This window comes from Salmo salar, chromosome 06 (genome assembly GCF_965601325.2).
Source record: "Salmo salar chromosome 06, fSalSal1, whole genome shotgun sequence".
In the NCBI taxonomy this organism is placed as follows: Eukaryota; Metazoa; Chordata; class Actinopteri; order Salmoniformes; family Salmonidae; genus Salmo; species Salmo salar.
The window spans coordinates 66,163,267-66,177,940 of NC_138296.1; the positions used below are offsets into that span (position 1 = coordinate 66,163,267).

General features: G+C 42.6%; 1 protein-coding gene across 1 annotated transcript in view; it reads right to left on the bottom strand.

Annotated features, from left to right (window-relative positions):
* slc35f1 (solute carrier family 35 member F1) overlaps positions 1 to 14,674 on the bottom strand; it is a 117,690-nt gene that overhangs the window by 56,023 nt on the left and 46,993 nt on the right. The window contains exon 2 of the mRNA XM_014205138.3: positions 9,363 to 9,538. Coding sequence (XP_014060613.1) covers positions 9,363 to 9,538 — 176 coding nt within the window. The remainder of the gene's footprint in view (positions 1 to 9,362; positions 9,539 to 14,674) is intronic.

Consider the following 14,674-nt stretch of genomic DNA (forward strand, 5'->3'; position numbering starts at 1 on the left):
TGCACCTGTGGAACGGTCGTTAAGACACTAACAGCTTACAGATGGTAGGCAATTAAGGTCACAGTTATGAAAACTTAGGACACTAAAGAGGCCTTCTACTGACTCTGAAAAACACCAAAAGAAAGATGCCCAGGGTCCCTGCTTGTCTGTGTGAACGTGCCTTAGGCATGCTGCAAGAAGGCATGAGGACTGCAGATGTGGCCAGGGCAATAAATTGCAATGTCTGTACTGTAAGATCCCTAAGACGGCGCTACAGGGAGACAGGATGGACAGCTGATCGTCCTCGCAGTGGCAGACCACGTGTAACAACACCTGCACAGGATCGGTACATCCGAACATCACACCTGCGGGACAGGTACAGGATGGCAACAACAACTGCCCGAGTTACACCAGGAACGCACAATCGCTCCATCAGTGCTCAGACGGTCTGCAATAGGCTGAGAGAGGCTGGACTGAGGGCTTGTAGGCCTGTTGTAAGGCAGGTCCTCACCAGGCATCACCGGCAACAACGTCGCCTATGGGCACAAACCCACCGTCGCTGGACCAGACAGGACTGGCAAAAAGTACTCTTCACTGACGAGTCGTGGTTTTGTCTCACCAGGGGTGATGGTCGGATTCGCGTTCATCGTCGAAGGAATGAGCATTACACCGAGGATTGTACTCTGGAGCGGGATCGATTTGGAGGTGGACGGTCCGTTATGGTCTGGGGCAGTGTGTCACAGCATCATCGGACTGAGCTTGTTGTCATTGCAGGCAATCTCAACGCTGTGCGTTACAGGGAACACATCCTCCTCCCTCATGTGGTACCCTTCCTGCAGGCTCATCCTGACATGACCCTCCAGCATGACAATGCCACCAGCCATACAGCTCGTTCTGTGTGTGATTTCCTGCAAGACAGGAATGTCAGTGTTCTGCCATGGCCTGCGAAGAGCCCGGATCTCAATCCCATTGAGCACGTCTGGAACCTGTTGGATCGGAGGGTGAGGACTAAGGCCATTCCCGCCAGAAATGTCTGGGAACTTGCAGATGCCTTGGTGGAAGAGTGGGGTAACATCTCACAGCAAGAACTGGCAAATCAGGTGCAGTCCATGAGGAGATGCACTGCAGTACTTAATGCAGCTGGTGGCCGCACCAGATACTGACCGTTACTTTTGATTTTGACCTCCCCTTTGTTCAGGGACACATTATTCAATTTCTGTTAGTCACATGTCTGTGGAACTTGTTCAGTTTATGTCTCAGTTGTTGAATCTTATGTTCATACAAATATTTACACATGTTAAGTTTGCTGAAAATAAACGCAGTTGACAGTGAGAGGATGTTTCTTTTTTTCCTGAGTTTATGTGATGCTACTGCTATTCAGCTCTACTATTAGAAAGCATAACTAAATGTGTCTCTCTCTGAGACGCTTACATGTTTGTTCTATTCTAGGATGTGTGAGTTGAAAATCCAAACAAGGAAGCCTAGGAGAGAAGGTGTATAGAAAGATAGTGTGTGAGTGAGCTGAGGTGAGGCCTGGCAAAGGTTTCACTATCTGCTTGTGGCAGGTTTTCCCATGCAGCATCGATACTCATATCTCACCCTCCATGCACCTATACCTCAACATCCATGTCACTCTGAATCAAAAACGTCAACAGAAAACTGAGGCTAATGATGACAACTTCAACACTAAAGCTGATGCCTTTTACCATACTGAGGATACATCAAAGTAATGTTCATGGGATAAGAAGAAAACTTCCTACACAGCATGAAACTGCAATGAGGACAAAAAGGGCAGCGGGTCCCGACAGAGATCATTGTGGCGCGGTCTGAATTTTTCATGCTGCGGTTCAGAGCTGAACTTTGGGATTATAATATTTTGGTTCTCCCGCAAATTATTTGGAAACGGTCATCTTTATGCTTTGTATGCATCAGCCTACCTACTGTATTAAAAGCAGATCTTTGTCACATTATTCACACTCTCTCAGAATTTGCTGCTTCAAGTTAAGTAGCCTGCCTCTCCTCTCCTAGTTGGGCATGCAAGATCATAGCAAGATAGCAAAATGGAGCCAACAGGCATGGTCGCCCTGTTCATGGCTCCTAAGCAACTTTGCAGTATTTCATTTTTTTGTGCTATTTCTCATAGGTCAGAAAGTCCTTTGCATTTTTTGTCCTTTGCATTACTACTTTTGGATATTAGAGCGGTGGTAACTCACCGGCATTTAGACGAGAAAAACAAATTTCCTGAACTGGATCCTTTGTTCGTACCCCCCAAGGCAATTACATTTATCCCAGAGACTGCCCCAAGACACCGCCAGTGGAGAAGAGGTATTGAGAGTGGACTTTTAGTCCAACTCAGGAGGCGTGCATACCACCCACCATTTCCGAGTAAATTACTCGCTAATTTTCAATCCCTGGACAATAAAATAGACGAGCTCAGGGCGAGGACCTAACATACTCTGTTTCACAAAATCATGGCTCTCTCCAGATATACTGTCCCAGTCCATACAGCCAGCTGGCTTCTCAGTACATCACGCAGACAGGAATTAAGAACTCTCTGGGAAAAAGAAAGGTATATGTTTTATGATTAACTACTCATGGTGTGATTGTGGTAATGTACAGGAACTCATGTCCTTTTGTTCACCCAACCTAGAATACCTCACAACCAAATGCAGACTGCATTTCCTCCCGAGAGAATTCTCTTCGGTCATCGTCACAGCCGTGTATATTCCCCCTCAAGTCGATACCACAAACTTCTCTCAAGGAACTACACTGGACTTTGTGCAAACTTGAAACCACATATCCTGAGGCCACATTTAGTGTAGCTGGGGACTTTAATAAAGCAAATCTGAGGAAAATGCTACCAAAGTTTTATCAACACATTGCACTCTCGATCAACACTCTCGACCACTGCTACTCTCCCTTCCTGGACAGCTACAATGCCCTCCCCCGCACTCCCTTCTGCAAATCAGATCACACCTTCATCCTGCACCTCCCTTCCTATAGACAGAAAGTCAAACAGGAAGTACCGTTGTAAGGACTGTTCAACGCTGGTCTGACCAATCAGAATCCATGAATCAAGATTGTTTTGATCACCCGGACTGAGATATGTTCCAGGTTGCCACTGAGAATAACATTGATGACTGAGTAGGTGACTGAGTTCATCAGGAAATGTATACACTGACACGGTGACTGAGTTCAAGTGTATAGGGGATGTTGTTCACACTGTGACCATTACAACCTATCCAAACTGAAAATCGTGAATAGATGTCAGCATTCGTGCAAAACTGAACCACCTCATTTAACCACGACAAGGTGACTGGGAATATGGTTGAGTACAAACAGTCCAGTTATGCCCTCCGTCTGGCAATCAAACAGGCAAAACATCAGTACAGAGACAAAGTGGAGTAGCAATTCAACGGCTCAGACACAAGACATATGTGGCAGGAACTCCAGACAATCACGGATTATAAATGTAAAACCAGCCACGGACACGGACGTCTTGCCCCGGACAAGCTAAACACCTTCACCCACTTCAAGGGAAACAGTGCCGCTGACGCCAGCCACCACCGTTCCCATGGACTGTGGGCTCTCGTTCTCCGTGGCTGACGTGAGTAAGAAATTATATATGTTAACCAGACGGCATCCCTAGCTGCATCCTCAGAGCATCTGCAAAACAGCTTCAATTTCTCCATATCCCAGTCTGTTGTCCCCACTTGCTTCAAGATGTCCACCATTTTTCCTGTACCCAAGAAAGCGAAGGTAACTGAACTAAATGACTATCACCCCATAGCATTCACTTCTTTCATCATGAAGTGTTTTGAGGGGCTAGTTTAGGATAATACCAACTCCACCTTATCCAACATGCCTAGACCCACTGCAATTTGCTTACCGACTCAATTCATCCACACATGACGCATTCGCCATCACACTGCCCTATCCCATCTATATAAGAGGAATACCTATGTAAGAATGCTGTTTATTGACTACAACTCAGCCTTCAACATCATAGTACCCTCCAAGCTCGTCATTAAACTCGGGGCCCTGGGTCTAAACCCCGCCCTGTGCAACTGGGTCCTGAACTTCCTGACGGGCCGCCCCCAGGTGGTGAAGGTAGGCAACAACACCTCCACTATGCTGATCCTTAACACAAGGGCCCCACAAGGGTGCGTACTCATCCCCCTCCTATACTTCCTGTTCACCCATGACTGCGTGGCCACACACGTCTCCAACTCAATCATGCTTGGATTTCAACTACACTGTCACTAGCCGGCTACCACCCGGTTACTCATCCCTGCACCTTAGAAGCTGCTGCCCTATGTACAGTTGAAGTCGGAAGTTTACGTACACCTTAGCCAAATACATTTAAACTCAGTTTTTCACAATTCCTGACATTTAATCCTAGTAAAAATTCCCTGTTTTAGGTCAGTTAGGATCTCCACTTTATTTTAAGAATGTGAAATGTCAGAATAATAGTAGAGAGAAGGATTTATTTCAGCTTTTATTTCTATCATCACATTCCCAGTGGGTCAGAAGTTTACATACACTCAATTAGTATTTGGTAGCATTGCCTTTAAATACTTTAACTTGGGTCAAACATCTCGGGTAGCCTTCCACAAGCTTCCCACAATAAGTTGGGAGAATTTTGGCCCATTCCTCCTGACAGAGCTGGTGTAACTGAGTCAGGTTTGTAGGCCTCCTTGCTCGCACACGCTTTTTCAGTTCTGCCCACAAATGTTCTATAGGATTGAGGTCTGGGCTTTGTGATGGCCACTCCAATACCTTGACTTTGTTGTCCTTAAGCCATTTTGCCACAACTTTGGAAGTATGCTAGGGGTCATTGTCCATTTGGAAGACCCATTTGCAACCAAGCTTTAACTTCCTGACTGATGTCTTGAGATGTTGCTTCAATATATCCACATAATTTGCTGTTGTTCTGGGTTTGATTTGCACTTTTCGCACCAAGGTACGTTCATCTCTAGGAGACAGAACGCATCTCCTTCCTGAGCGGTATGACGGCAAGATGCAGTAGATGGTATAGAGTACAGTATATACATATGAGATGAGTAATGTAGGGTATGCAAACATTATGTAAAGTGGCATTGTTTAAAGTGACTAGTGATACATTTATTACATCCAATTTTGTATTATTAAATTGACTACAGATTTGATGTAATAAATGTATCACTAGTCACTTTAAACAATGCCACTTTACATAATGTTTACATACCCTACATTACTGCAGTGGCTCGGGTGGTTGTTGTCCTTGATGATCTTTTTGGCCTTCCTGTGACATCGGGTGGTGTAGGTGTCCTGGAGGGCAGGTAGTTTGCCCCCGGTGATGCGTTGTGCAGATCTCACTACCCTCTGGAGAGCCTTATGGTTGTGGTCGGAGCAGTTTCCGTACCAGGCAGTGATACAGCCCGACATGATGCTCTCGTTTGTGCATCTGAAAAAGTTTTAGTGTTTTTGGTGACAAGCCAAATTTCTTCAGCCTCCTGAGATTGAAGAGGCGCTGTTGTGCCTTCTTCACCACGCTGTCTGTGTGGGTGGACCATTTCAGTTTGTCCGTGATGTGTACGCCAAGGAACTTAAAACTTTACACCTTCTCCACTACTGTCCCGTCGATGTGGATAGGGAGTGCTCCCTCTGCTGTTTCCTGAAGTCCACGATATGTATTCTTGTCAAGGCCTATCCTATTTAACTATTGCCTTTCATATTCTTCAGATATACTGCATATTCTATCCATATACTGTCCATATTGTCTATACATCCAATCACATGTATACCGTTTATATATATATACAGTACCAGTCAAAGGTTTGGACACACCTACTCATTCAAAGGTTTTTCTTTATTTTTACTATTTTCTACATTATAGAATAATAGTGAAGACATCAAAATGATGAAATAACACAAATGGAATCATGTAGTAAATAAAAAAGTGTTAAACAAATCAAAATATATTTTATATTTCAGATTCTTCAAGGTTGCCACCCTTTGCCTTGACAGCTTTGCACACTGTTGGCATTCTCTCAACCAGCTGCATGAGGAAGTCACCTGGAATGCATTTCAAATAACAGGTATGCCTTGTTAAACAATAATTTGTGGAATTTCTTTGCTACTTAATATGTTTGAACCAATCAGTTGTGTTGTGACAAGGTAGGGGTAGTATACATAAGATAGCCCTATTTGGTAGAAGACCAAGTCCATATTATGGCAAGAACAGCTTAAATAAGCAAAGATAAACAAAACTCCATCATTACTTTAAGACATGAAGGTCAGTCAATCCGGAAATTTTCAACAACTTTCAAAGTTTGTTCAAGTGCAGTCGCAAAAATCAAGCGCTGTGATGAAACTGGCTCTCCACCACAGGAAAGGAAGACCCAGAGTTACCTCTGCTGCAGAGGATAAGTTCATTAGAGTTAACTACACCTCAGATAGCAGCCCAAATAAATGCTTCACTGAGTTTAAGTAACAGACACATCTCAACATCAACTGTTCAGGGGAGACTGCGTGAATCAGGCCTTCATGGTCGAATTGCTGCAAAGAACCCACTACTAAAGGACACCAATAAGAAGAAGACATGCTTGGGCCAAGAAACACGAGCAATGGACATTGGTCTGATGGACATTAGACTGGTGGATATCTGTCCATTGGTCTGAGTCCAAATTTGAGATTTTCGGTTCCAACCACCCCAACTGGTTTGAGCTTAGTGGGACTATCATTTGTTTTCAACAGGGCAACAACCCAACACACCTCCAGGCTGTGTAAGGGCTATTTGACCAAGAAGGAGAGTTATGGAGTGCTACATGAGATGACCTCCACAATCACCCGACCTCAACCCATTGAGATGGTTTGGGATGAGTTGGAACGCAGAGTTAAGGAAAAGTAGTTAACAAGTACTCAGCATATGTGGGAACTCCTTTAAGACTATTGTAAAAGCTGGTTGAGAGAATGCCAAGAGTGTGCAAAGCTGTCATCAAGGCAAAGGGAGCTATATTGAAGAATATAAAATAAATTATTTAACACTTTTTTGTTTACCACATGACTCCATATGTGTTATTTCATAGATTTGATGTTTGATGTTATTCTACAAAGTAGAAAATAGTAAAAAATAAAGAAACCCTTGAATGAGTAGGTGTGTCCAATTTATTTTTTTACTGGTACTGCATATACAGTTGAAGTCGGAATTTTACATACACTTAGGGTGGAGTCATTAAAACTCGTTTTTCAACCACTCCACAAATTTCTTGTAAACAAACTATAGTTTTGGCAAGTCGGTTAGGACATCTACTTTGTGCATGACACAAGTAATTTATCCAACAATTGTTTACAGACAGATTATTTCATTTATAATTCACTGTATCACAATTCCAGTGGGTTAGAAGTTTACATACACTAAGTTGACTGTGCCTTTAAACAGCTTGGAAAATTTCTGAAAATTATGTCATGGCTTTAGAAGCTTCTGATTGACATCAGCTTCTGATTGACATCAGCTTTAGAAGCTGGCTAATTGACATCATTTGAGTCATTTGGCAGTGTATATGTGGATGTATTTCAAGGCCTACCTTCAAACTCAGTGCCTCTTTGCTTGACATCATGGGAAAATCAAAAGATTTGTAGACCTCCACAAGTCTGGTTCATCCTTGGAAGCAATTTCCAAACATCTGAAGGTAACACGTTCATCTGTACAAACAATAGTACGCAAGTATAAACACCATGGGACCACGCAGCCGTCATACCGCTCTGGAAGGAGACACGTTCTGTCTCCTAGAGATGAACGTACTTTGGTGCGAAAAGTGCAAATCAAACCCAGAACAACAGCAAAGGACCTTGTGAAGATGCTGGAGGCAACAGGTACAAAGTATCTATATCCACAGTAAAACGAGTCCTATATCGACATAACCTGAAAGGCCGCTCAGCAAGGAAGACGCCAATGCTCCAAAACCACCATAAAAAAGCCAGACTACGGTTTGCAACTGCACATGGGTTCAAAGATCGTACTTTTTGGAGAAATGTCCTCTGGTCTGATGAAACAAAAATAAAACTGTTTGGCCATAATGACCATCGTTACGTTTGGAGGAAAAAGGGGGAGGCTTGCAAGCCGAAGAACACCATCCCAACCGTGAAGCACGGGGGTGGCAGCATCATGTTGTGGGGGCGCTTTTCTGCAGGAGGGACTGGTGCACTTCACAAAATAGATGGCATCATGAGGCAGGAAAATGATGTGGATATATTGAAGCAACATCTCAAGACATCAGTCAGGAAGTTAAAGCTTGGTCGCAAATGGGTCTTCCAAATGGACCATGACCCCAAGCATACCTCCAAAGTTGTGGCAAAATGGCTTAAGGACAACAAAGTCAAGGTATTGGAGTGGCCCTGACCTCAATCCTATAGAACATTTGTGGGCAGAACTGAAAAGCTTAACAAGTACCGTCATTGTAAATAAGAATTTGTTCTTAACTGACTTGCCTAGTTAAATAAAAGGTTCAATTTAAATAAATAAAAAACGATAAACATTTTGAAAAAAGGGAACTGCGTCACATATACCTAAAATAGCATTTGGGGGTTGGGTTTGGGACCAGTTCTTGTGGTAGCTGGTGGGAGTGGGACAGAAAGCCAGCAGGTGTGGGTGCGTGCGGTATGAAAAGCTTCGGTATGAAAAGCTGCGGGAGAGGGATGAATAAATCAGTCCCGTGCAGACCTCTACTTCAGTGCTACAATAGTTAATTCAACTCGAGTATGTTTAACTTCTCCATAGGAATCCTCTTCCTCTGTGCAATCTGTTGTCTAAAACCAAATCAGCTCACTGTTCTTCACCTGGAATCTACAATCTACAGTTGTTAGGATAAATATTGTGACAATGGCCACTCAGGCACAACATGCGATGCTGAGAGTAAGTTAGCACTGACACCCCCCGCAGGTGTTCCACTCAGATGGCCTTTCAGTGTGCTCCACACACACACACACACACACACACACACACACACACACACACCATACACTCTTACACAACACACACAGTGATAGTCTTTCACAAAGAAACCTGCTGCTTGTTTTGAAATGTTCCCTGTGAGCACTCCAAGAGGTCACCCAGAAGGTCAGTAGAGAACAAGAGCTCCTCTCTTCAAACATATCATTGAGAACAAAGATGTTTGTACACAATCCGAGCTGTATTCCATTATGCAGTAGCTATTGAGGACAGGGGCGTTTACCTATCCCTTATTGTTGAGAAAGTGATGAGTACACAATATAATATTCATCTAGTAGGATTCAAACTAATCCTGGTATAGTCTCTATTTGCACTCAGGTGTGACCTGAGCAACTGATGCCTGTTGTGTCCAGCTGCATGTGTGTAAGTGCATGTATGTCCATTGTCACACCTTGCCTGACGGCGAGCGTGGTGGTGTAGACCAGGAACAGTAGGATGTAGTTGAGAAAGCTCTGGAACACGGGCGTGTTGGCGTGGTAGTCATCAGCCAGGTACTTGCTGGTCAGCCCGATGCCACAGATGAGCAGAGACAGGACCTGGCCCAGAGCCAGCGTTACAAGAAGTTCCCTGGAGAGGAGAGACAGGGAAGAAGACATTGTTACTAGACACTGGCATTACAGCACAGATACTAAACCACTGACCGGAAAGGGCATTGGAACACAACTAGTGTACTACAGTACAGTACATTCACAGCACTGCATGGCCAGAGAACAGAAGCTCACGTGGTCATGTAAAACTCCTGTCCCTAGCTACAACAGCAGATCAACAGGTGTCCCCATCACCCACAGACCCATCTCTGCATCCCACTGACTCCCACAGAGTTGTCACCTTCTAAACTCATTATACTCCAGTCTCTCTAGCAGTGTGAGGCACATCAAGGGCTTCCAGTCTGATTTATATAAGGAGAGGATTGAAAAACACCCTCCATCAGCCATTGTGACACATGGCCTTGGCTCCTCTCATTCATCAACAGCTGGTTAAGGATACTAAGCTTCCTCACTGGGCTTACTGTACAGTGTTGTACAGAGGATGTGTCTCAAACGACACCCCATTCTCCATAACGTGCATCTCTTCTGGCCAATGACGTCCTCCTTTATTCCCATATGCTGCTCTACTTTTTGAAATAAACACCCTATTCCCGATGGAGCACCATTTTAGGCATCAGTCCGGAAAACACACCTCTCAACCTCTCAGGCCACTTGTGGAATCTTTCTATTTGATTGTATTTGTAGTAAAATACAATAGTGGGAGCTGTCATTTCTGCCTCAGCTGGAAGAAAGAGCTGTCCCCCAGAGAGAGCACATTCCAAATCAGCCCCATTCGCTGCTCCGTCGACACCTACACACTGGCACCGTGACAGGGGAGAACACGCATGGGCACACATACGCTGGAAGAGCCAAATGCAGAGCCACTCCAGCGCAATATCGTTAAATATCTGCATATTCAGTACAGAGCTGTAGTAAAGGACCAACAAACAGGCATACACTCGAGCAAGTCACGAGATTATTATTTGTTCCATTTACGCTCAGTTCATCTAAAAATCTAATTAGTAATGCCTGGGAAATAATAGCAAGTGTGTGTGTGTCCTTATAGAGGAAAAGGTCAAAGGCCAGTGTTTTTGAAACGAGGTACACAATAATATGACACAAGCACAAACATGAAGAGGTAAACCAGACAGATGCATGGCGAGCTCGGGGGAAACCAATTAGATCCAATATTAGCCCTGGAGCCTGGACTGATCTTTCAGCTGGAGGGAATTAGTATGCAACGCTTTCAGTGGCACAGACAAGTTATTAACAAACTGAGACGAAACAGTATAAAGGATAAGATAGCCACAACAGTGACCTGACCTGAGTGTTTCCTTTTAGTGAATATTCCAAGGTACTGCTTATGAGACACACTACAGGTGGTGTTGACACAGTATCAAAAGACTATACTTGCTTTTCCTTAAAAATCAGCTTAAACTATCTGCAGCATAAAAAAGGACAAACTACAGTTGGTAATTCACTCCTTTCAGACTGGGAAAACCCCTGGCCTTGATGGCATTCCAATATAAATATATGAAACATTTGATTACTTATTGAAATATCCACTACTAGCATGCTTGAATTATTCATATATACATGGTAAACTGTCTGACACACAAAAAGAAGGGGTGATTTCCTTCATACTGAAGATTCAATTTTGCGATCCGAAGATATTTGCAAAATGTATTGCTCATAGAATTAAAAAGATCTTACCGGATATTATTAATCACGATCAGAAAGGATTCTTAAAAGGAAGATATATTGGAGATAACATTAGACAATTACATTAGACAATTACTATAAATAATGAGAATGCAGGGAAACCAGGCGTAATCTTTATATGAGATCTTGAGAAAGTATAAAGTATGGCTAAAATGTATTTATAAGTACCTGGATTATTTCAACCTTGGAGAATCTTTTATGAGATGGATAAAAGTAATGTATAACAACTCTCCTATATGTAAATTATGAATAATGGGTATTTCACGGAGAATTTTAAATTGTCAAGAGGTGTATAACAAGGTTGCTGTCTATCACCATATTTGTTTGTTATGGCCATTGAATTGTTAGCAATAAAAATCAAATCCAGTAATACAATTAAGGGGTTAGAAATAAAGGTATCAATGTAAACCGACGATTCAAGTTCTCAAGTCCACAATCTTCAACCATGAACGCTCTTATTGAAGACCTGGATAATTTCTCCAGTTTATCTAGATTAAAGCCCAACTGTACTGAACAAAAATACAAACCAGAAATGCTCCATACACACAAAAAGCTTATTTCTCTAAAATGTTTCTCAGAAATTTGTTTACATCCCTATTAGTGAGCATTTCTCCTTTGCCAAGAAAAGCCATCCACCTGACAGGTGTGGCATATCAAGAAGCTGATTAAACAGCATGATCATTACACAGGTGCACCTTGTGCTGGGGGCATTAAAAGGCCACTCTAAAATGTGCAGCTTTGACACACAACACAATGCCACATGTCTCAGGTTTTGAGGTAGTGTTCAATTGGCATATCTATTCATGGCTCTACCGACTCCAGGAGAAGTTATGTGAGCAAAAAACATTTTGGGGGGAATTTTAGCAGACACTCTTATCCAGGCCAACTTACAGTAGTGAGCATATACATTTTCATATAATTTTTTTTCATACTGGTCACCACTGGGGAATCAAACCCACAACCCTGGCGTTGCAACATCCATGCTCTACCAACTGAGCTACACAGGACCACTGGAATGGAAAACCAGATAAAGTTATATTAATAAAAAAGCATTAAACCTCTCTCTTAAAGCTTCTATTATACCGAAACTGTATCTAAATCCAAACTGGTTTTCCAGTAGGCTTTTAAGAGAGGCACATCTGATGTTTAAAAGGGGGCTCTTTGATGTCATACAGATGAAAACTATCCATTTCCAGTGGATTGACAATGGAACCCTGTTTAAAGTATCTTGCTTTTTAAATGAAGCTATACATAGTTGGCTACAATTCAAATGTTATCCTCCAGAAGAGGCAGAACATACACTACATGACGAAAAGTATGTGGACACCTGCTCATCAAACATCTCATTCCAAAATCATGGGCATTAATATGGAGTTGGTCCCCCCTTTGTTGTTACAACAGCCTCCACTCTTTTGGGAAGGCTTTCCACTAGATGTTGGAACATTACTGCGGGGACTTGCTTCCATTCAGCCACAAGAGCATTAGTGAGGTCGGTCACTGATGTTGGGCGATTAAGCCTGGCTCGCAGTCTACGTTACAATTCATCCCAAAGGTGTTTGATGGGGTTGAGGTCAGGGTTCTTTGCAGGCTAGTCAAGTTCTTCCACACCGATCTCAACAAACCACTTCTGTATGGAGGACCTCACTTTGGACATTGTCATGCTGAAACAGGAAAGAGCCTTCCCCAAACTTTTGCCACAAAGTTGGAAGCACAAAATCGTTTAGAATGTCATTGTATGCTGTAGAGTTAAGATTTCCCTTCACTGGAACTAAGGGACCTAGCCCGAACCATGAAAAACAGCCCCAGACCAATATTCCTCCTCCACCAAACGTTACAGTTGGCACAATGCATTGGGGCAGGTAGCATTCTCCTGGCATCGGCCAAACCCAGATTTAACTTCGAACTGCCCGATCGTGAAGCGGTATATGGAGATGTATGCTCAATACAAAATTATAACCAACTCATCGCAGCTGCCTATTGTACTGTTGTTTTAATTTTTAAAAATTTAAAAGACTATACTACTCTGCTAATGACACAACATGTATATTAAATATGTTCTACAGGCCTAAGAAATAATGCATATATTGACCAAAAACCCTAAACATCAATTACTTCATGCTCATATCTCTGTGATGAAATACAAAGCATCACAACACTCAGTCTCACCACTCCCTTATCTTGTTTACTATCAATTGATGTTTAATTAGTTTTTCAACTCTTCACGGTTTCCGCGAAGGCGGCATTGATGGGTAATTCTGAGATAACAACATTATCTGATGGAGCAGAGATATCTAACTGCACTAAGCCTCTCTCTCCCCCTCCCTCTCTGCAGCTAGCCTATTGTAGAGTTTATTTTCCCATTTTCTCCCAGACACGTTTAATTACAGCCGTAGACTGTGAGCATCTCTGTGTGGAGCCCAGAGTAATGAGTAGAATCACACCACCCATATTACATTATACACCAATAAATTGCAACAAACAAATCACCAGCTCCGGCATACAAATCCCCTCTCTTACACACTCTAATTTTAATCTTCTCCTGCACAATTACTACAGTGCACGGAGTAGAGTTACAGTCAGTCTAAAGTAAACATGGATGCCCCAAACTCTTCTTTAAGATCTAGATTCTACTAGGAGGAGCAGACATATTGATGAATCTGTGAGGGTGATGTAATGTTTGTTAGCTTGCATTTTTCAGCTGAGTCATAAAGGGTACATAAACTGCTGTGTTAATCATACTGCGCCACTAGGCCATTAGCAGCTGCTGATGAGGGGATTTCAAGTCATTAAACTAATATTTGCTTAAAATCTGCAAATACACAGGTAGGCCTACACGGGACTGAGAGTTACACTCTGAACAAATAGAGCAGTACATACTATAGAGTATGATGGTACACACACAGTTACTGGCAGAAGTCAAACATAATTCATATCTAAAGCTTAGCTATGATATGGCCAGAAAACGGCGTATTCCATACGTGCATATTTATGCATGGTTTCAATGTGCCAAATACACAGAGGTAGACATTTGCATTTAGATGGAAACCAATTGACTTTCCTCTAAGGCAATCAGAGTCAGGATTGAATATGGATGTATTTTTATTTTTGTCAAATTACTTATTGCTCCAAATAGTATTACTTTAGTCGAGACCTAAATTAATTAGGTTTAAATCACTCAGTTTTCTCTCTCATAGAAAAGAGGCACCAATGTACCAAGTCCATATACCTCTCAACATATTCTCTAGGAGCCCCATGTTCCCCTTTACATTCCTCTCTACAAACATAGTCCCTACTCCCGAAGAGAAGCAAAATCATCCTTGAGAAACAACCACGAGCATCGCAAGTCCTTGAATAGCAAAACAAACATTGATTTCAACTCTACGCACAATGATTACGTTTAACAATTTACACTGAACATTTTGCAAAAACACATTTATTGGAAGAACGGTGGAGA